Here is a 24,500-nt window from a genome sequence, read left to right on the forward strand (position 1 = left end):
CCGAAAGACAGGAACTCTAAAAAAGGTTATGCTACGACTTCTAGTGTCAGATTCACAACTAGCAAAACGACATCTACCCATCGTAATTAACTGCCTGTGGTTGAAAGAAAATAAAATGCGTTGAATTACTAACGAATAAGTAAAGAAATTGTTACCGGAAATGGCTTTATTAAGACTCAGTGATGGTCCGACGTAAATGCACCAAAATATATTTTCAACTTTGAACTTGCTAAACTAGTAAAAATATCTGCTAAAATTTTGGTTTCTCGTTCAATTAACATAGTATCATGCATTACCAATCATATAAAACGATGTTAAAATTATGTGTTTACTTTCACTTTAAGGAATTTGAAATTCTAGTTAGAAACTTTTCAGGGAAAAGATAGGTACTCTTAGGTCTGACGGTGGAGGCGAGTATATGTCAAACGAGTTCAATAGCTATTTAAAGACACTAGGAATTCGTCACAAAGTAACATCAGCCTACTCTCCAGAACAAAATGGTGTGGCAGAAAGGCTCAATCGTACACTTGGTGAATCTGCTCAAACTATGATGTCTCATGCAAAACTCTCAAAAGAATACTGGGCTGAAGCAGTTGCTACAGCGGTATATGTTAGGAATCGTCTTCCCACTAAATCACACAATGGCAACATAACTCCTTACGAAAAATGGTAAGGACGGAAACCAGATGTTAGGCATTTACGAGTGTTTGGATGCGCAGCCTATGCCCATATCCCGGATCAAAAGAGGCAAAAGTAAGATATCAAAGCGGATAAATTACGCTTTAATGGATACAGTATCACATCGAAAGCTCATAAATTGTTCAACGAGCAAACTAGGAAGGTTATCGTTAGACGTGATGTTGTATTTAATGAGTCAGACTTCGGGAGTCAGATAAAGATATCATCAAGTAATGTACCAGTAGCCACTGTAGATGTTGTTGTGCCTGCACCCCAAGAAGCTAACAAGGACACTATACACGAAATCGTTGAAGAGCCGAGGCGATCTAATCGTGTCCGAAGAGCCCCTGTACGTTACGGCATAGACGAATATGCTGATCAAACATCACAAATTTCTCATACCGCATATCAAGCCTGTCAAATTATTGAACCACAAACATTTGAGCAAGCAAGAGGGAGTTCTGAGGCTAAGGAGTGGCTGTCTGCTGCTAATTCTGAATACCAATCTCTAATAGAAAATGATACATGGGACCTTGTACCATTACCTCCAGGTAGAACGCCAATAGGATATAAATGGCTGTTTAAAACCAAACTCGCTGCTGATGGGACTGTAGACAGGTTTAAGGGACATTTAGTCGCCAAAGGATATGCACAAAAGGCTAGAATAGATTATGAAGAAACATTTGCACCAGTGGTCAAATTCACATCTATTCGTACGCTGTTGGCATATGCTTTACAGCATATGAGTATATGCAAAATGAGTATACATCAGATGGATGTTGTCACTACATTCTTGAACAGAGTACTGAAAGAGGATATCTATATGACTCAACCTAAAGGATTCATTGAACCACAACAGGCCGACCTAGTATGCAAACTTCACAAATCGCTGTATGGACTTAAGCAATCACCAAGATGTTGGAACACTGCCTTGGATGAATATCTCAAATCAATCAATTTCAGACAATCTGGCACAGATTCCTGTGTTTGTGTTTGAGATAATGATAGTGTTAAAACAATTATAGCTGTGTATGTTGATGATCTCATTATCATGAGTGACACTGAACAAGAGATGAGCTTGGTCAAACAAAATTTGGCAACACTTTTCAAAATGAAAGATCTTGGAAAGTTGCATTACTGCTTGGGCATCAACATTAAACAAGAGGAGGAAACTCTTAGTTTACATCAAAATCACTATAGTTTACAGATTCTAAAACGATTTGGCATGGAAGACGCAAAACCGGTGTCAACACCAGTCGATGTGAATGTTAAGCTCATAAAGGATGATGGTGTTAGCAAGCCTGTGCAACCGGAGAGCTACCAAGCTATGGTGGAAAGTCTCTTATATTTAACTATAGCAACTCGTCCAGACATTTCTCATGCAGTGGGAGCAGTCTATAAATACTGTGCGACCCCAACAGAAGCTCATCTATCAGCAGCAAAGCGCATATTACGCTAGCTCAAGGGATCACTCGACATCAGAATCACATATCACCGATCTAGTAATAACAAAGTGTTTGGCTACACTGACGCTAACTGGGCAGGAGATCTGGACAATCGACACTCTACACCTGGAAGCATATTCTTACTATCTGGTGCGCCGATCAGCTGGTTAAGCAAAAAGCAAAGCATGGTAGCAGTGTCTACGGCTGAATCTGAATATATTTTACTTTTCCATGGTACTAAAGAAGCAATGTAGCTGAATAAACTCATCACCGACATTGGTCTATCAGCGTCTGCTGAACCAACCAAGATGATGGTTGACATTCAAGCCCCCATAAAAATCGCACAAAATTCTAATGAACATGGCCGCATAAAACATATAGACATCAAATTTCACTTCACGAGAGAAGCTGTAGTAAACAAGAAGATTAGTTTAGAGTATTGCCCTACGGATAGTATGGTAGCTGACATCCTGACTAAACCGATACCACGTGAGAGATTCACAAAATTACTAAATCTGATGGGACTTACTTGATATTACAAAACCAGTAACCTGGTGGGAGTGTTGAAATATTATTGTCCCTTTTTGTCAAGCTTTTCATAGCTTATTTCTAGTGTAATGTAATTATAGCTTACTGGCTTATGTGGTTTGTTTTGCTCTTCTTCTAGCTTGGCTTGCCAGCTGTTAATAATACTTGTTATGGTGTGATTAAAAGGTTGGTAACTCCTGTTGTAGCTGTCATATTGAACTGATATGAAAAATATACTGTCTCAACGTTCGCTATAGTAATTTATGTTTCAGCTATAAAACATAAACAAACAACAACTTTTAAGTGCTTAGATTAATGAGCCTCTACTAACCGCTGACTACTAACAGTTGACTACTAACCGCTAATTGTTAACTGCTAACTGTTAACTACTAACTGTTAACTACTAACTGTTAACTACTAACTTTTAAAGGTTGACTTGCAACAAAATTCACATTACAGTTATTTGATATCAACAGATTCACCATGTCTTACTCTGCTGTGTTGAAGGTGCAAAATATGTAGAAATGTGATTACAAGCTCAAAAACGAACAGTTAATTGCAGCCATCACGAAAACGCCATAGATTGGAATCCATTTTCAAAACAGCTCAAATGAGACGTAGTTGAACGATATGGCTTCTGTTCACACTTTCATGCAACCTCATTCGTCGAAATATTTTCACAAATATACTTCACGCATTCCATAAAACCATGTCTATTGTCCTTACGCGTCTATTTCATCTTCATTGTAAAGCTGCCATTTGAGCACTGATATCTCAAAACCTACCGTAAAAATTCGTTTAATCTTTTAACATTAGCTCGAAGAAATGCATATCATCCTTTGCTGAACACGAGGAGCCTGTTGGTCACCTGTGATAGTCGAAAAATGCTGCAGAAACCGTTCACGCGATTTGACAGAAAGTATGGGTCACATTATCAGATAACGACTAGATGATTAGACCAGGCTGAAACGATAATGCAAAGTAGCAAGCATTTATATTTGATACGGTCTTTTCGGTAGAACCCAAAGTGTTTGTCATAAATTAGTGTTACGAGACATTTTATATCGAGTTTTTTATTGGCCTTTAAGTTCATGTGATAACATCACGTGTCAAAACAATAAACCAAATTGTTGGAGTACGTCAGCCAAATAAGAGATTCCAAACTCCGGCGGTTTTGTGGTGGCTGCGATTAACTGTTCGCTTTTGGGCTTTTAAGAACTTGTAATCACATTTTCACATACTTTGCACCTACAACACAGCAGAGTAAGCCATGGTGAATCTTTTGATACTAAATACCTGTAATGTGAATTTTGTTGCAAGTAGACCTTTAACTATATGTACTAACTTTTAATTACTAACTGATAACTACTAACCGCTATAACTCTAGCTTAAAAGAGCTTGCGTCAATTAAAAATATATTTTGTTAGTTATAAGCTACATGTATACAACTCATAAGTACACTGTGTTTGGTGTGTGCGTGTGAGTGCGCGTATGTAGTGTGTGTGTGGTGTGTGAGTTGTGTCTGTGTTTGTCTATTTCTGTGCGTGCGTGTGTGTGTGCGTGTGTGCGTGTGTGCGTGCGTGTGTGCGTGTGTGTATGTCTGTCTGTGTGTGTGTCTGTCTATCTGTGTGTGTGCGCGTGTGCGTTATTTCATCAATTAGTAGAAATCTAACATTAAGCAAAAAGGAAGCTATAGTTACGATATTGATTAAATGAAAAAAATAAATGAAAGCTTAATTCCTACTCGTTAAAGGTTGACTTGCAACAAAATTCACAATACAGGTATTTAGTATCAAAAAATTCACCATGGCTTACTCTGCTGTGTTGTAGGTGCAAAATATGTGGAAATGTGATTACAAATTCGTAAAAGCTAAAAAACGAACAGTTAATCGCAGCCACACGAGGCCGCCCTAGTTTGGATTCTCTTTCCAAAATGACTCAAATGTGACATAATTGTGAAAAATGGTTTCTGTTTACACTTTCATGCAACCTTATTCATCGAAATATTTTCACAAATATACTTCACGCATTCAAAAAAACCATGTCTATTGTTCTTACGTGTCTGTTTTATCGTCATTGTAGATGCTGTCACTTTTAGCAGTGATATCTTGTAACTTGCGTAAAAATTCATTTAATTTTTCAGCCTTACCTCGAAGGAGTACATATCATTTTCTAATAATCATGACGAGCCTGTTGGTTGCCTGTGATAATCGAAAATTGCTGCAAAAATTATTTGCGAAGTATTGGGTCACATGATCAGATTACGACTTGCCAATTAGACCAGGCCGAAACAAAACTGTAAAGTAGCGAGCATTTATATTTGATACGGGGTCTTCGGTAACAACCCGAAGTGTTTGTCATAAACTAGTGCTACGATAAGTTTTGTATTGAGCTTTTTATTGGCCTTTCAATTCACGTGAGAACATCATGTGACAAGACAAAAACCAAATTTCATGGATACGTCATCAAAATAAAGAGATTCCAATCTACAGCGGCTTTTCGTTTTTGAGCTTTTAAGAGCTTGTAATCACTTTTCCACACGTTTGGCACCTACAACACAACAGAGTAAGACATGGTGAATCTTTTGATACCAAATAACTGTAATGGGAATTTTGTTGCAAGTCAACCTTTAAGGCATGATGAGACCCCCCATGCACAGTAGCACTGCAGCTAGTTGAGGCGCTGGGACCACAGGAGCTGGCATATTTTGGCTGATAAGTTGAAGCATTTGGCATAATTTATCAATGTTTGAATAGTAGGTCTTGATTAATCTAAGCTTAAAAAATTGCTCTTAACATTTTCTACAAAGCTATTAAACGCTGAAATTTTGTGTAAGTCTATTGGAAGACTGTTCCATTGTGATGGAACTTTGTACTCAATTGTTTTTGACCAGAAGTAGTACAAAATATTCGTAATGGTAAATTGGTTTTCAAGAATCTAGTATGATAGTGTGAATTTTTTTACTTGGTAATCAGCTGAATAAAATTTTAAATGCATCATCAAAAGAATTTTATACTGGTAAAGTTTATCAACAGGCAACACAAACAGCTGAACAAACAGGGACTGAGGTGAAGTCGGTGTTGGTTTATCAAAGATTATGGGCATTAGATACTTTTGTGATATTAATGGTTTTTTTAAATAACAAAAAGCAGTTCTCTATGACTCCATACAGCCACTAATTTTAGAGTTAATATAGATGTGTTGTAGAGTAATTTCATAACACTTCTGGGTAAAAATTTAGAGCCTTTACTAATCAGGCTCGACATACATGTAGATCCTATCTGCTTAATTGACTTATCAATATGGGCATCCCATACCAGGTATCTGTCCAAATGAATTTCTAAGAATTTGATCGAAGATGTCTCCTGAAGCTCTAAATCAAATAATTTTATCATTTTTTCTAATTTAATTTTGTTTTGATAATTTTGCATTATAATGTACATTGTTTTGTCCATATTTGCAGTTGATTTATTTGTATTACACCATTGCCCATTTTTTTAAAGTTCATTATTAACTATATTTATGTCATTATTTAAATTGCTAAACCTAAAATATAAACTTGTATCGTCAGTATACATAACAGGTTTTAAATGATTAGTAGACAATGCAAGATGATTAATAAGTATATTAAGAATAAAGTTGGATTCAGAATAGAACCCTGAGGAATGCCACAATTTATACTTGACAGCTAGATTTATAGTTTTCAATAAATTTTACCTGTTTTCTATATTCTAAGTAATCTTTTATTCAGTAAATAGAAAACAATGAAAAGTGCATATATTTTAATTTGTGAATGAGTATCTGGAGGTCCATAGTGTCACACATCCTATTAAAATCACGAAGTGCTGCTCTGACATGGTTCATTGCAGATAAAACTATTAGTAAGTTCAATTAATGCTTGGCTAGTACTTCAATTTTTTGGAAACCAAATTGTTGTGTTGTAAGAATGTTATTTCTTAAATATTGGAATATTTGCATATTGGCAACTTTCTCAAAAATTTTATTAAAAACTGGCATGTAGATATTGGTCTGTAACTTGATAAAAGCTTTGCTGAAACCTTTTTAAAGGTGCGCAAAAAGTTTCACAATAATGCAATCTGACTGTCTCGCCTTATAAATTAAGTTTATCTCATTTGATGCGGTGAATTATTGTTGAGTTCTTCAGCAATCTTCTCCACGGCCTCATTCAGATTTGTTTCAGAACGACACAGAATTTGAATCATTACAAGCTGTTTTGGACGAGCTTGGAATTCTAGAGCTTTAACTGTCTCATTTATGATTGCATTGGATCTCAAAGTCTCTACATCAGTTTTAACTGAATCTAATTCTCCATAGATGTAATTCAAGCACTTGATTAACTCCTGCTCTGTTTTTAAGCTTTGCAGACATAAATCAAAGCTGTCTGGATGCTTGACAATCAAATCTAACTTTTCGTGCGCAGAAGCACAACTGTCTGTAGCTTTCTTACCGATTTGTTCTCCTTTCCTTCTAGTCATATTAGCAAATGAGAAAACTTACCCAGTTTGGGGGTGGCTCATAGGAATTATTCCTCCTCTCCTCTGTTGAGACAGTTTAGTAATACAGGAATAAATAGTTGGCTTCTAATAGCTTGTAATCTGAAGGCTGTGAGTTTGAATGTATATGTATACAAGAACAACAAAAGACCACAAAAATACAACCTGTCACGCCAACAGCCAACTGTGCTACCTTGCTATGTGTCTGGTGTGCCAAACAGTGATATGTAATGGAAATTCCTCTTATTCATTTAAGCCTAGCACACATACATCAACTCATTTAAACCTAGCACACATACATCAACTCATTTAAACCTAGCAAACATACATCAACTCATTTAAACCTAGCACACATACATCAACTCATTTAAACCTAGCAAACATACATCAACTCATTTAAACCTAGCACACATACATCAACTCATTTAAACCTAGCACACATACATCAACTCATTTAAACCTAGCAAACATACATCAACTCATTTAAACCTAGCACACAAACATCAACCCGTTTAAACCGAGCACACATACATCAACCCATTTAAACCTAGCACACATACATCAACTCATTTAAACCTAGCACACATACTCAACTCATTTAAACCTAGCACACATACATCAACTCATTTAAACCTAGCAAACATACATAAACTCATTTAAACCTAGCACACAAACATCAACCCATTTAAACCTAGCACACATACATCAACTCATTTAAACCTAGCACACATGCATCAACTCATTTAAACCTAGCAAACATACATCAACTCATTTAAACCTAGCACACATACATCAACTCATTTAAACCTAGCAAACATACATCAACTCATTTAAACCTAGCACACAAACATCAACTCATTAAAACCTATCACACATAAATCAACTCATTTAAACCTAGCACACATACATCAACTCATTTAAACCTAGCACACATACATCAACTCATTTAAACCGAGCACACATACATCAACTCCTTTAAACTTTGCAAACATACATCAACTCATTTAAACCTAGCACACATACATCAACTCATTTAAACCTAGCACACATACATCAACTCATTTAAACCTAACACACATACATCAACTCATTTAAACCTTGCACACATACATCAACTCATTTAAACCTAGCACACATACATCAACTCATTTAAACCTAGCACACATACATCAACTCCATATGATTACTTAAAAGGCTAAATGGTCAGTTAAAACAAACTCAGCTATCACTGCTCCAAAATAATAAGGAAAACCTGAGAGAACTGTAAAACCTAAAATTTGGTTGGCTTTTTGATGAAACAATTGTAGATATCTAATTGTTTCTTTGATAACAAATATGCAATTATGAGTTGTTTTCTTTTTTATTGTAACCCACACCATAGAGAATTGACAACCCTTTCTTTTACATAATCACTAAGTTAGGTCACGAATTACTGCTTAAATTTAGTGTTGCATATGAAGATTGCAACTATTCCTAGAGACATAATAGCTACATATGATAAAGCATGACCTCTTATGATAATTCTTGACAACAGTTTGGATCGTAATAGGCCAACAATGCATTATAACAGATGTACTGACTGCAGCAATGAACCGATGACATAATGTATTTATTTTTCAAGTTCTTTTAGACGTCGTTATATTTTTAGTTGGTGATTACTATACTTATACTCAGCATAATCTTTCATAAAAGTAAATTATAAAAAGTGCCAGTAGTACTAAGATAGCTTTAATTACAAGTAGTAATATGATCGTAAGCTCAAGTTTAAACAAAAGTCAATAATAATAAGAAATTATGATGACAACAATATTCCTAGATGTGCCGATGCTGAGGTTGAAGCATAACTTAAATATAAATCTGACAGCAAGCAAAAACCTGGTAAATATTTACCTAATATTCTTCCAAGTTCATCCCTAACATAAAAAATATTACATATAGGTTAGAGTATAAGAAATATATATTAACCGTCTCATTTTCTAAAAAATAACATACCAATGCTTGAGCAATAACTGTCATATACATACATATATCTCATTGCTGTCGTTGAATGAGATGAACTTTTACAGATGGTGGTACAAGTAGTATAGACATAGGATATTTTCTCACATCGTGGTCTGGTAGTTCACCAGCCAGTTCCACATTATATTTCTGAAGAATGTTACTCAATAAGAGAAAGATTCGGGATTTAGCGAACAGTTCACCCGGACACTGTCTTCTTCCCGCTCCAAAGCCTATAAAACTACAAACAGATAAGAGTTTGCATGTTTACATGTTGCAGTAGCTGAGAATCTTTGCAAGATGTTTGATGTTTTAGCTAAATCGATCAAAAAGCTAACATGCAAATTTGTTCATGTTAGAAAAAACATGGAAACAGCCATAAGGGTATAAAAAACCTCAAGCTATTAAACTCATGTTCATGTGTAATACCACTGAATTCTTTTAATACAAATTTTATGGAAACATCTCAACATTTTTTATATTCAGGTATTGCTGATTACACACCATTCTTCCAAGGAATGCTTTAGATAAGATTGTATAAGCCTACATGTGCAGTGTTTTGAGAGCCTCTGTGAAGTATTTGATGTTTTTTTTTCAATTAAAGAACTAAGTAAAAATTCAAATTTATAGATATAAACAATCATAAAATGCAAGCCGTTCAACTCCTGTCTGCTTTTGTCATGGTTAAAAAAGTAACTTAGTAATCAGTTCAAAATTCATGTAAATAGACGAAGTATACAGATTTGACCTATACAGACATGACCTATGACCTATTTTGACCTATGCTATTGCATGTCGATATATATGATATACCAACACTGCAAGAAATACTAAAAGCTGTGCTAACTAGCAGATTTCTGACTTATGGATATTTAGAATAGTCTAACAATGCCCTGGCAACCATTAAATTTTAAGCTAATTGTATGAATGACATGCAAATAGTTTTGTTATAAAGGTTAGACATCTTTCTTTATTGTTCATCACAACAGCTCAGCATCAGTATATTGATTATTGTTTATTAACCAGAAATCCATTCTTTGAAATGTCATTAAGAGCAAAATATGACTTAAGGTTTGAGAAAAATGCCTCGCAAACTAAAAAGCAATAGTGAACACCAGTTTTATTTTTAAATATTTTTACACGAGTGAGCGACTTTTGGTTTGGTAATTCTGGCCAAAAGCAAGTCCAAACATTTCATCACCTGTCACCAGGTAAAGCATTAGGCAACAAGTCTTCACTCATATGCTTAAATCCTTACTTCTCTTTTAGGGGATGGTCAGACTTCAGCAAGTTTCCATCTTCATCTAGAAACCTCTTTGGTTCCAGAGTAAAGGGTTTTTCATAGACATCAGGGTTATGAGCCAAGTAAAAGGAGTTCATTAACACGATTGTGTTTGCTGGAATCTGTGAATTCATGTACTATATAGTATTAGTGTTAATATAACCTTTGCACCTCTTAGCTAAACAGTAATTATATACTAAAGTTTACATCTTTTAGCTACACAGTAATTATATACTAAAGTTTACATCTCTTAGCTACACAATAATTATATACTAAAGTTTACATCTCTTAGCTACACAATAATTATATACTAAAGTTTACATCTCTTAGCTACACAGTGTTTATATACTCAAATTTGTTTGTCTTACCTTGTATCCAGCGACGCCTGTATCTCGAATTGTCATATGTGGAATCAGAAAAGGTGTTTGACTTAAATATCTTAAACTCTCCAACATGTAAGATTCTAATTGTGGCAGCATTTCTCTACAAAAACATTTGTTAAAAATATTATATAAGTTTTAGAATAATTCATTTACCAATATTTACTATGCTTTTTAAAAAAGAGCCTAGTGGAAATTAGCTAATTTTGTTGAGTATGAAAGTATTACATGAAAAGGCAACAATTTATGGATACGTTATCACAATTTACTTCTACAAAAGTTTGGTAACGTAAATTGACACTAGTGGCCACTAGTGATCCCAAATCAACATACTCAAAGTGCGTTAAAATATTTGTGTAACTTGAGTAGCCTGCAGACTGCAGCCTCTGACGTTACAATTATTGAGACGTTCATACTCTTAATTGTCAATTACAACAACCAAATCAAGTATGTTAGCAATCATCTGAGAACTTATGTTAGAGAACGATTGATTTAAAAGTTAAGAATAAAAGGTACTTTTTGTGTTCGTCTACACTACTGAGTTTCACAACCCTGATCAAAACTTTGGCGATAGCAGAAGGCAGCATATTGCCTAAAGCAGTGCATGCATATTGCCTAAAGCAGTGCATGCATATTGACTAAAGCAGTGCATGCATATTGACTAAAGCAGTGCATGCATATTGACTAAAGCAGTATGCTGCCTTTTCATTTGCAACTAACAAGATAGCCAACTTACATAGAAGCCTAAACAAGCAAAATCTACTGCAAGGCATTTAGTCTTATGCGAATGATTTGGGTTACAGCTTTAATGATGAGATAAGAGAATTTGTATGAACTAGGCAAATAATTACTTTTTTGATGTTTTATATCCCAAATAGGCTGGCTTCCTGTAGCGTTGCTGTAGTATTACTGTAGTATTGCTGTATTATTGCTGTAGTATTGCTGTAGTATTGCTGTAGTATTGCTGTATTATTTCTGTAGTATTGCTGTAGTATTGCTGTAGTATTGCTGTAGCATTGCTGTAGTATTGCTGTAGCATTGCTGTAGTATTGCTGTAGTATTGCTGTAATATTGCTGTAGTATTGCATATATCTTGTAACTCTTCTTCACAAATATGAATGTAATAAATGGTTGAAGTACAACTTATAACAATTTTTCCAGGGAGAATCAGCAAGTGGATTACTGTAGCCTAAAAAGTTGATAACTTGTGGGAGTTGAAATGCTTGAATTTTTCAACTCAATCATGTCCCATTGTTATTCAAGTCATAAAATTTAAGGTACACAAAAAGGGATGATCCCATTTCTGTTTATGCGTGTTTAATGTGTGGTATACATGCACAACGCAAATACCTGTCCTTTAGAGTGATTTTATGAGTTGGTTCGAATTGACTGTCAATCTCAGCTTGTAAATCTCTCTGTAATGTTGGATCGGTTACAAGGTCTAGAAACATCTGACGCAAGCCGTTTTGACTGGTCTCCAAACCTAAATAAAAAGCATTCTGAATGCTAGTTTATATAAGTAAATCTAGAAAACTAAACAACGGAGCAAACATTCGAGTGGTGAAACATTGCCTAAAAATTATATATGAAGTATGAAAACATAAAGTGGTGACATAAAGATTAAAAACTGGAACATGAAGCTCAACCCGGAGCGAAAGACCAAAGTAACTAAACAACAAAGTATCTAGCAGTCTAGAGTAGGAGCTACACATGTTTCCAGTTGGGGTACTTGAACTTAAAGATGAACTCACATGTACCACACAAAGGTTTTCTAGATGTTATCAGAAAGTATCGGTATTTTTCTATCATTTGTGATTGTTTTTGCTGTTTGAAGTGATTTGATTGCCAGGATGTTTCAAGATAAAAATCGATACAACTCGATCGCGGTTAAAAAGATCAGATCAATGGAAAGTGTGATTATGTCTATAATTGCATATAGAGACTGACAGAATAGCGATACATAATGCTTCGACTTCAACACAATAGCCGATATCAACTATAGCAACGATAACAACTAGCGACGTCATTTCGCACGTATTTTTCTTCTGAGTGTTTTAATCGCAATCAAGTTTTATCGATTTTAATCTAGAAATGTCCTTACAAATAGCTCTCCTCAAGCATAAAAAACAATCGCAAATGATAGAAAAATACCGATATTTTTGGATAAAATCAACAGAAAATTAGTGCAAGTTCATCTTAAAGAGGTCCATGAGCAGACTGTACAGCCCTTTTCTACTCAACTGCCAATCTATTGCGGTTGTAAACAGTGTTTGAAGTGTAAAGCCGTGGTCACACGGGCACCGAACCGAACTAAATGACGCAAAACGACGTCGTTTTCAGCTCTAAAAAGTTCGGCTGAGGACATTTCTGGCCGAAACGAACTATTTCGGTACTGCTCGAAATTTCGTGCCGAACCCTTGCTCTTATTGGCTGGTTAAAATTCTAGAATTCTAGCGAGCACGCGTCACCTTTCTTCTTACGTGCGTGTGAGTAAAGTTAAAAAAGAAATGGGACGATACTTTTATTTCGTTAAATAAACAACATGAAGCAATTTACGACAAGGTTCACCCGGACTTGTGATTGGGTTACATAAATGTAAGATGTTGCACTTAAGTTTTGCATAAATGTAAGGGAATGGTTGTGATTTTCTTTCGTGTAGAATATAAGTAATGTGTCATATTCATCCTGATGAACTATCGTTGACTGATTTATTTATGTAAAACCACAGTACTATGATAAAGACTGTTTTTGTTTGTTATGTACTCAGCATAGAAAAACATTCATATGTTAATAAAAAAAAAAATTATGTTGATGGGAAGGGTTAGCAAAATATTTGTATCGAGTGATTTATTTTGAGCAGCTGAATGATCTTCTGATAAATCTGCTGTGTAATTATAATTTATAATTGTTCCTCAAAGTTTTTTTTGTTTACAATAGAAATATTTAACTCAAATACATAACAACTACTAATGAAACCGTGTCCTGTCTCTATACGTATGGTATCTAGGAAGCGAAGTTACTTCGGTGGCCGTGTGACATGTGCCACGAACCGAACCAGCCTCCGAACCGAACCGATCCTACGTCGGTTCGGTGCTCGTGTGACCACGCCTTAAGGGTTGTTATGGGGGTACTCTATGGGGTCATGTAGGCGAGACGACTCTCAGGCCAGCGGCCCGCCTAAGCCGCGTAGCGGCGCGGGGAGAGTTCGAGAGGGGCGCTGGAGCGCCCTCTCTGTAGAAGGGGTGCGGGGGAATTCCCCACAAAATTTTTTTTTAAGATAGTCTGTCTTATACCTAACTTCCAGAGCTTTTCCGTGAGAGAACAAATATTTTTCAATGATATAATTTGTATTATTTTAATACACAGTGAATTGATCTTGAGTGCTTAACTTCACAGATATATTCATTTAAATGGAAATAAAATGAGCTTGGAAGAAACAATCAGTGCAACAAAAAAATAAGAAGGGAAATTTCAAGTTTTCCCAAGAAAATCAACTACCCAGGAAAAATGAGAATGGTTTAATTTTTAAGCAAGCACATACAGCCTCATCTTTTAACATAGACACAAAAGGAAGCCTAGCAAACAGAGATCACAAATTTCAATAATATCACCCGTTAAAGGTGTGCCCCAAATAGCTAAGAAACCAGCGGGTCTTAAATTTAATGGCCTCAGACTTTCATCATTCCTAATCATCTAAGATGAAGGGCTTGATGTAGGCCTAGTATTAGGATAGTTTAGGTAATGAGTCGGTCAGTTATACATAATACATTTATTTACAAGCATTGCCTTGCATGATATTAAATATTTGGAGCTGTGTGATACACATACACTCCTCATCAGATATTCTGGAAAAAGCTTTGTGATTAATTGAGGTTTCATAATAGCCTGTGCACCTGATGTGAAAATGCTACCCTTCCACTTGAGAGCTATTTGGGGTTCACCTTTAAATAAACTGAGAGATTCAAGTTGGCATCACAATGAAGGTAAATGATCCTACCATTTCTTTGCCATAATTCCATCATTTTTAGTGGCAGGGCTGTGATAAGCTATCATTTCTAGTTCAGGTCATGATAAGAAAGGGATTTATAAGTTTCTAGCGCAAAAAGGAGATAGTTAGTATGTAGAATGTTAGTAAGGTAAATCAATCATCACACACTCTCACTCACCTTGGAAGTAACTATCAATTGGTCCATGACGATTCATTATTAATCAAATAAGAATGATAATAAAGAAACAATTTGCTTTAGAACTTAATTAGATAAGTTTTCTGAGAACGTTTTCTTCGGTTAGCAAAAGACCAAAAAAATGCCCGCACATGGAATAATCTCAAGCTATTTGATGATGTCTTTGGACAGGTAACAAGGACGCCAGTTGATTGTGTTGCTTGAAGAAAAGTTGAAGGAATTTATGCTTTTCACAAGGTAGCATAGTTGATTAGCATTTGAGGTAGCATTTTAATAGTATATGAGCAAACTAATGTTAGGGGATAGTTTTCCAGAGAGTATCTCCATAATTTCTTTTTAGGGATACGTCCGTATCCCTGCGTATCCCCCTATTTCGAACACTGGTTGTAAACGAAAAGGTGCTATGGCTGTTTTTTGACCTCAGTCTCCAAACTGAAACTGATAAAAACCATAAGATGAGACCTGTTCGGCGCATGTCAAAATACACTGGCATTGTCAGACAAGTGCTATTTTTTTACCTCCATTGAGAAAGTCTAGTAGCAAGCCTTTCACGCCCTCATTATCTAGCAATGGTTTACCATCTTTATCCAGCTCCTTTTGTTGAATCTCAATAAAATAGTCCAAACATCCTCGTTTGTCATTTGGATCATATGAATCCTGAAATACATCTACACTTAATAAATATATGTACATCTATACTGTATACAGTTTGTCTTTTACAGAGGCTTTTAAGTATATATCATATAATCAATATGTAAAATATATAATATATATATAATAATGTATGTTACATATACATGTAATTACTATTTATATTATGTATTTGTTTATATTAAATATAATATATTATATATATATATATTTATATTATATATATTAAATATAATGTATATGATAGTAAAGATATATTTATTTATATAGTAGTATACATGCAATATATAAAATATATCATGGACTTACTCTAAACTGTTCAGTCTTTGTTTTAACAAAATCATTAAAGACTTGATTGGCATCTTCAAGGGTTTGCTGAGTTTTTGGAAAGAGAAACTTGAACTTCAACAAAAATGGAAAGAAATCAAACAAAACACCGGCAGTGAATGGGTCAGCAGCTGCTATCAACTGTTTATTCATCTTATGTAACATCTGACAGACTTCGTCATCAAATGAGTACTTCTCTCCAAACATCTACAAACATACATTATCCTCCGTTTTCATTCAGTATCACGGCAGACTCACATGAAATTACAAATTACCAAAAGATATGAGAATATTTATCTATCACACCCTCAGCTGGTGTAACGTATCTAGAGGTTGCTAAGGTATTTGAGTTCTATCACACCCCCAGCTGGTGTAACATATTTAGAGGTCGCTAAGGTATTTGAGTTCTATCACACCCCCAGCTGTGTAACATATCTAGAGGCATCATATCCTTATCGATGTCTATAACAAATATCAGCTTTCTAATGTTAAACCATTTCACTGTTTTTAGATTACTAATCTTCCTTTAGCCTTTTTAGATGTCAGCTTAAATTTAACTCAATGCCGCCAGATTGCTATTACATCTACAAATGTACAGCATCTTTTTGTTTCTATTCAGTATCGCTGCAAACTTGTGAAATGGTGAGCAACTTGCAGGCAGATTTGCTCTTGATAACAAAACTTGTATATATCAGATATTTCTAATTAATATTTATATTTCTTTTCACCTATTCACTGACGTAGCTTAGCTTTCTCATTAACTGTCAGAACATATTTCATCATGTTCATTAATGTTTTAAGTTCCAGACACTTGAAAGTCAAACATTATTTGATGATGTTGATTACTGATTAGCTACTATTGACTCGGTACTATTGATTTGGCATGATTGATTTGGCAATATTGATTTGGTACTGTTGATTTGATACTATTAATTTGGTACTATTGATTTGGTACTATTGATTTGGTACTATTGATTAGCTGCTATTGACTCGGTAGTATTGATTTGGTACTATTGATTTGGTACTATTGATTTGGTACTATTGATTTGGTATCATTGATTTTGTACTATTGATTTGATACTATTGATTTGGTATGATTGATTTGGTACTATTGACTCGGTACTATTGATTTAGTACTATTGATTAAAAGAAGCAAATACCGTTATTTCTATGATCATATTCCACTGCTTACCATTTCAAACTTCACGCTGTAGAATTTCTCACACAAACAAACTATAAGTTTTAGTTTTAGGAAGGTTAAAATAAACTCTGCAGTTTTGTGTAAATGTAGTAAATAAACAATTTTAAAAGTTCCAAATCATAAAAAGAGTGACTCACTCTGTTGCCTTGTGTAAAGTTGTTGTATCGCAAGTATTGTTTACTTCTTTTTAATAATTAATATATAAAAATGAGATTAAAATATAACTTAAAAAAATGTTTCTAGAGAATCAACAAATAGATTACTATAACTTACTGTATAAAATGAATAATTTGTGTATTAGTTGGAGAGCACATACAATGAACACTTGCCATGCGACATTATTTCTTTCCGGTGTTGGCATTGCAAGGCGCAAATGGCGTAAAGAGGGTTGTAGAAACCCATAATCATTATCTTCCCATAGATTACCCATAGATCATAATCACACCTAGTAAAACACCTCTAGTAAACACATCAAAATTTTGTTTACGCACTGTACATATTAAAAATTGATAACAAAATAGTATGTTAACCTTAGTAACTATAGTTACCTACAGTAACTATAGTGTATTTAGGGTTATGATCTGCAATAAAATGTAACATTACTATGTGCAGTATGTACTGCATAGAGCTCTTACCTTTGAGACAGATGTATAACATAAGCTTTGAATTGAACTTAAATGAGTTTAGCTTCCTAAACACACACTTAAAGCTCAGTTTTAATACGTATTTTACTAAAATTTAATTTTGTCATCGTCTTAATCTTTTTTACTTGTTTCTGGTTTCGTTTTCACTTGAGCTGATAACGAATAACGCTGAACTAAGAGAGCGGGAGCATCTCTTTCAGGCATCGTGGGAAGGATTTTGGTGAATAACCAAAATTGACCGCCAATTTTGAATATTGAGAGACATTTTTTTTGATGTCATATGGCAAAAGATTTCATATGGAGGGAACGATAACATCGTGTTTCACATCATAAAACGAAAAAACTGTAATACAGGAACGGCGTAACCTGGGGTGCACTGCATTTTGATGTACTGTAGGTATCCGAGTGCAAAAGAACAGTAAAGTTTTTAGATTGTGAAAACTAAACATGAACTTAAAAGGAAGCTTTATGTAAACAAACCAAGCAGATGTTTGTTTCAAAACTGTTAAAATACAGTCAATCAGTTACACGATTTCAAAAAATAGTCTGAGAAGACAAATGCATGAATACAAAGTATACCGCTGTTCAATGTTTACTATAATAAGAGTTGAATCTGTCTGTCCGTCTGTTTGTCCGACACCAAATTAGAGGTTGGCACAAAGATTTCATTGTAGATAATTTGAATTCATTACTTTCAACACAGAAGACTGGCACTCAAACAGCTGCATTAATCCATCACACTCCGCATTTTTCAAGCGATTATGCACATATTCATACTCGGAGCTTTGCCAGCGCACCTGATGATATTTCACAGTACACCGGACTGCCAGAGTGTTAATCACTTACCATTGATGCGATAACACAGCCGACATAACCAGAGCAGAGATCAGCTGTGTTTATGACTTGATCGCCTCTGCGATTGATTTCTTCCGTCATTTCCTGTATCGTGTCTTGCATAATACCTTTTTAATATAATGTCTCCTATACACTTAAAAGTAATCTTTAAAACATGATATACCTTCGTATCTCTTTGCATGCCCTAAAAGGTGCCCATGACTAAACTGTTAGATAAGGAGTGACAAACACTTATTCAGTCTTATCATCTACATCCAGCTCTTGTTGAATGTCAATAAAATAATCCAAACACCATTCTTTATCATCTGGATTGTATTAATTGTATATCTTGTTGAACATCTGCTCGAGCGCTATTTAACACTTTGATCTCATTGGCTAACAAATATTTTTGTCAAGAGTCTACAGCATGCTGCTATATGTCATACAAGTTTAGAAAACAAATTTCAAGTTAGATTATTGAGCCTTTTTGTTAGATTGTTTGAAGTTTTTTTTATGAACAAAATGCACATTAGGGGCAGGAAATCTTGCCATCTTGTTAAATGTGAAGCCTTTCAAGATTCTTCCGATGCTAGTAGAGCAAAACATAATGTTTTCTACTGGGCTTTACAGTAAGAATGATGCTAGAAAGTTACCCAAACATTTCGGAGCTCTCTTCTAGTCGCCTGTTTCAGTGATATTCAATTGACATGGTAAGCATTCTATTAACAACTCGCAAATGAGTCTAATTAAAATTTTTTTAGCATACACCAAACATGTTTGTCATAAAGTAAGTATTTGATTATAGTTGCCTACAAATACTAAAGACCTTGACCCACAAAGTTGACGATGCATTGACACACATACACATATCTATTGTCATTAGACACTGACTCTAACGGAGTCAGAAGGGTTTAAAGATTTTAAAGGTTATTTTCAAGCGTATAGAAGATGTGAGAGTGTCTTTTTAAAGTGCCTAGGTTTGTGTACCTCAATCAGAACAAGCCACCACAATTCTCTTCCAAACACGAGGGTTATACATTTTGAACCCTAATACATCTTGTGTTTCCCAGTGTGCAACCCTATGCATAGGGAATCAATAAGCACCCATAAATCGCTGTACTATTAGCTACAACAGCTATATGTAAAGATATGTAGCAAGTTCAATACCGTGGAACTAAGTTTATATCAAAGAATTTATTGTTTATTATGTTTGTTAGGCTCAGATTAAAAAAAACGAGTATTTATATTATCGGGCCCTCTTTTTTATATTATCTCATTGGCAATGTTAAGTTTCAAACAGTGTGATGAAAATCAACAGCATGCGATCATGAAGCACGCAAAAACTTAAAATTTTCTGCAAAGCGTTCAAATACTTTCCAAAGCCAAACTAATTATTTTTGATACCTCAGGACTAAAAGGAAAAGTGCAAACATGAGTGATGTTTATATAACTTATTTTGTAACCACTAAGAAATCGCTATTGCAACCGTTGAGCACCCCACTCGGGTACAACCAGGATTGGAGCACTCCATAGAATGTGCCATTAGAGAAAACTATTTTTTTGGAGGCATTCGTTGAGTGAGCCGCCAGTTAGCTCACCACTAATGGGTCTCCTCACATCTGATCTTCAGATTATAAAACAGCTTGCAATTAGCCTACGGCTCAAGATCTCTTTTCAGTGAGCTGTTTTATTGAGCTACAAATGCTATAATACCTTTCAAATGATTGACAATGTCTCTCACCTAACCTACATTAGATAAGAACTTGCTGTGAATAGCTATTGCATCTGTAATGTTTCTTTTGCTATAACATTAGAATAAATTAATATGTAGCTTTAGAAAACTGCACATACAGTCAAACATGGATAACTCGCTCTCGGATAGCTCGAACACATGGTTAACTCGAACGGTTTCTTTGGTCCGTTCCCACGCAATGATAAATTGCTTTAGATAACTTGACCTCAACTCTGTTAACTCAAACAGTTTTTTGCCCAACGGCTACCGAGACGGTTGTTATCGCTTTAGAAAATCACTTTATTCCAAGTCATAGAGGTAAACCTCAACTTTTCTTAAATCATAGGCGTCATTATTATCACTGTCGGCAAAATATTTTTGTCAACGACTTTTCTAAAGGTTTGGTGAATTTTGATTTTTACCAAACATCCGCTTAGCGATCGCCTTTCGGAAGCATGAAAAAGTGAGGTGACCTTCGCACAAATTTCAAGAAAAATCGGCAAAATTGATCGCGGTTAAAACGCTCAAAAGAAAAAGATGTCTTTTCTTCTGAGCATTTCAACAACGATCAAGTTTTGCCAATTTTAATCTAAAAAAATGTCCTGGCAATAACATCACCTCAAACAACAAAACGATCTCAAGTGATAGAAAAATCTCCTACACTTTTTATAAAAAAGTTTTAAACTTTACATTAGAAGCATTTAATTTGAAACAAGCCATTTATGCTTTTGATTTTTATTATAGTTTGTATATGGGCATGTATCTACTAATAAATAAATAAATGGACTTGTGACAGTGCTCTGATAACTCGAACGCTCTGATAACTTGAACACTTTCGCTCGGTCCTGTGAAGTTCGAGTTATCTATGTTTCACTGTATAACTAAAGCATTGTCTTCTTCTCTAGACTCAACATAAAATCTGAACACTATTAATGAACTTGAGAGAGTTCCTAGTTGCACAGGGAGTGAGAAGTTGAAATACTATGCTAACAGATTGTAGTTAATAACTAGCACTGTTGACTGTTATGCGTGATAACGATTGTTAAGCTGGCCCAAAATGCGGGAATTGTTTAAGTAAAGATCTAGCAGTCCAGGTAAGTTACGGAAATTCATTAGGCAATTGTTCTATTACCCGTGCAATGCCGGCATTTGACTAGTTACTACATATAAATGTTTAGGCAGTTCTTATATTTTATTTGGAATCCCCTCCCCATGTAAAATTTTACCAATTTTGTCAATAATCTGATATCTGGTGTTTGGGGTCCATCTATAAATAGTAGCCTATATGCATATACATGTAGGTATTCAGTAAATTGCAGTTTTAACACAACTTACTGTGAAGCCAACATCTTTCTGTATAATTCTGAATACTCTCGCTAAAGGAGGTCTGCCTTGAAAATCAGTTCCTATAAACAAAGTCAAAAATACCATTAGTAGAAGACTCTCAATTCACAGATCACTGGTGGTCCACTTTTGAAAGCAAACTCTAATGAATCATGAAAAACAAACCATTCTTTGTCAAATTCAGTAATTCAATTTAATAGTGTTGAGAAGATGAGGTTTTTCAAATGTTAATATTAATGCTTGATAAAATAGTTTATTGATGTTGGATCTTATCTTAGTTACTGATTATTATTTTAACTTGTTTTCATCTGTTTTGTCTCAGTCATTTAATAGTCAGCCTTACCAACAGTCATGCGGCTTGCACAAGTAATCAGAAGCACAAGTTGCTAGTAGTACCTACATCCACAGCTTACAGGTTATATAAATGCATCAACATGATCTAACTAATCAAAATTAATTCTTTCCATATATTGTTTAACAATCTGCTAGGGCGCTATTTAACACTTTCATCTCATTGGCTAACAAATAAACTGGTCCAGAATTTAACAATGTTACTGACAGCATGCTCTTATATGTCAAAAAGGTTCAGAAACCGATATTTAAGTTAGATTATCAAATTTTATGTTGATGGTTTTATGTTTTTTGTGTGACCCTAATAACAAAATGCTCATTAAAGTTGAACGATCATTCATCCTGTTTAATTTTAAGCATTTGTAGATCCTTCTCCTGCTTATTATAGCGTATAACAGAACGTGTCTCTTACTGAACTGGACAGTGAGAAAGACATCAAAAATTTGCCTAAACCTTTTACAGAAAGAAGAATAGAATTTTTTGTTAAGTAAATTGTTTACTTTATACATACTGTAAAACCTCTACTTGAACACAATGCGCTCTGTTTTGTAACCCTGCCCCTATAGTAGGGCTTTAGTAAAGGCGGCTTTCAAATATAGGGTGGCTCTGTATTTTTCGACTAGCTCGTCAGAATTTTGGGAAGATAAATTGAATCTTTTTACAAGCAAAGCGATGCTAATGTCATTTATATTTTACATTCTATTTTGAAAGGAGTGTCATTAATGCCGTCGACTTCAGACTTTTTAGTAAACTGTTTTTCATATACATTGAATTATCAGACTGAGTTAAACAAGGACCTACTTTGATTGTAAAATATTAGCGAGGTACAGTTATTTATTTCAAAGTTTTGAAGAAAAAAATTGTAAAGCTTTAAACTTAGAAAACGAACTTTGATATTATAACAATGGCTGCTATTACATCATACGGTGTTCCTAAAAAGTTTTCTGATCGTTCATCACAATGCTTCAAAAGTCTTCAGGTCGGATTGTAAACCACATTATGAACAGATGAGAAAACAATAGATCGGATCTAGACCTTAGTCACTACAAATCGGAGTACCGTTTTGATGATTGTGACGATCAAGCTTCTTAGGTAAACCGCCACTAAAACCATGGCAACAACTACAACAGCAAAAGAATTAATTATTATTGATGTAATAGAGTCATTCTGAGTGCCATTTTGTGGAAACTTTTCTACTGATCACCTTCTATTATGAGCTTGTAAAAATCAAAAAAATGTCTAAGTGGCGGTCAAATAGAGGCGGTGTTTAATTATAGGGTGGAGCTGTATTTTTCAACTCTTCCGCTATAGTGGCGTTTTATTACAGGTGGCATTCAAATACAGGTGACGTTCAAATAGAGTTTTTACAGTATATGTCATGTCTGTAACACTTTTGAAACCACATTTAAGGTGAGTTAAGGTAAATTATTTAAGGTGAGTTTGAAATAAAGTCAGAGATTAGATATACAAGTATGATACTGCATTTAGCTTCTGGCTGAATGAACTAATGATGATTTTTAATTTGGCCAATCAACGGCTAAACCCATTTAGGAGGGCATGATCTCAACAGCCTTATCAGACTAAAAGTAGCTGGCTAAAAATGAAATAATTTAACATAACTAATTTATGAATATGCATGCACGTAATCTGGAGTTAGTCTACCTAAATGATTAGTGGTAAGATAATTGGCTAAGTCATCCAATGATGATGGAGCACTGAATTTACCTGTTTTTATAAGAGCTTCCATACAAGCTTCTCTTGAATTGAGTACAACAATAGGAACTGTAAAGACCTTCACCTTCATAACAGCTCCAAACTCTTTTGCTAATTCATAGAACTGATTGTGGACATTTGTTGGGTTTAGAGTCAAAACATTGCCAAGAAATGGGAGCCCTCGAGGCCCGGAATCTTTCGAATTGGATCCTAAACAAAATAATAAACACCTTATAAATCTTATAACTTTATTATTTTTTATCAATATCATACACTGTGTTATAAACAATAAAAAGAATTTCATCACCTTTTAAATTTTAAACAAGTCAAATGAATACTAATATCACATTTGATAGAACTATGACCACTAATCTACTAAAAACACTCACTTTTGCTAAAGGTACTAAAACTTTGATTGCTGTCCAGGATGCGACTAAGAGTGTCCTTTCCGATCATCAGCACATTGTTTAAAAATAGGAAAAGATAAGATTATAACATCTTATAAAGGTTTGAAACTTTTCACGCGTGTAGAAAACTAATAAGATAGGGTCAGTGAACTATAACGATATATAAAAAATTGAAAAATCAATTAATAAAAGGAACTATAATTCTGGCTAGTTTTAACCAATCAAACATGCTAAACATGCAAGTTATCTGTAAGACTCTAATCTATGTCTTCCATATCTGAGTTCCA

The 24,500-nt window shown here is 34.6% G+C and overlaps 2 protein-coding genes across 3 annotated transcripts; one reads left to right on the forward strand and one right to left on the reverse strand.

The window, feature by feature from the left end:
- Positions 1 to 1,729: 1,729 nt before the first annotated feature.
- LOC137400651 (uncharacterized) lies at positions 1,730 to 2,137 on the forward strand. The gene has a single exon (XM_068086983.1). The coding sequence runs from the start codon at positions 1,730 to 1,732 to the stop codon at positions 2,135 to 2,137; it is 408 nt and encodes a 135-aa protein (XP_067943084.1).
- A 6,626-nt stretch (positions 2,138 to 8,763) lies between these two features.
- LOC137400094 (cytochrome P450 1A1-like) lies at positions 8,764 to 18,791 on the reverse strand. Of its 2 annotated transcripts, none has more exons than XM_068086402.1 (7): positions 18,679 to 18,791; positions 15,970 to 16,062; positions 15,528 to 15,666; positions 12,176 to 12,308; positions 10,814 to 10,928; positions 10,422 to 10,567; positions 8,764 to 9,404 (listed from the first exon to the last, which is right to left on the reverse strand). In XM_068086402.1, exons 1-7 carry the CDS (start codon positions 18,787 to 18,789, stop codon positions 9,197 to 9,199), a joined length of 945 nt encoding a protein of 314 aa, XP_067942503.1. In that variant the 5' UTR covers positions 18,790 to 18,791; the 3' UTR covers positions 8,764 to 9,196. The 2 variants fall into 2 exon arrangements, with proteins under 2 accessions (XP_067942503.1, XP_067942502.1); XM_068086401.1 differs by having other exon boundaries at positions 15,970 to 16,194.
- Positions 18,792 to 24,500: the final 5,709 nt, after the last annotated feature.

This window comes from Watersipora subatra, chromosome 7 (genome assembly GCF_963576615.1).
Source record: "Watersipora subatra chromosome 7, tzWatSuba1.1, whole genome shotgun sequence".
Taxonomy (NCBI): Eukaryota; Metazoa; Bryozoa; class Gymnolaemata; order Cheilostomatida; family Watersiporidae; genus Watersipora; species Watersipora subatra.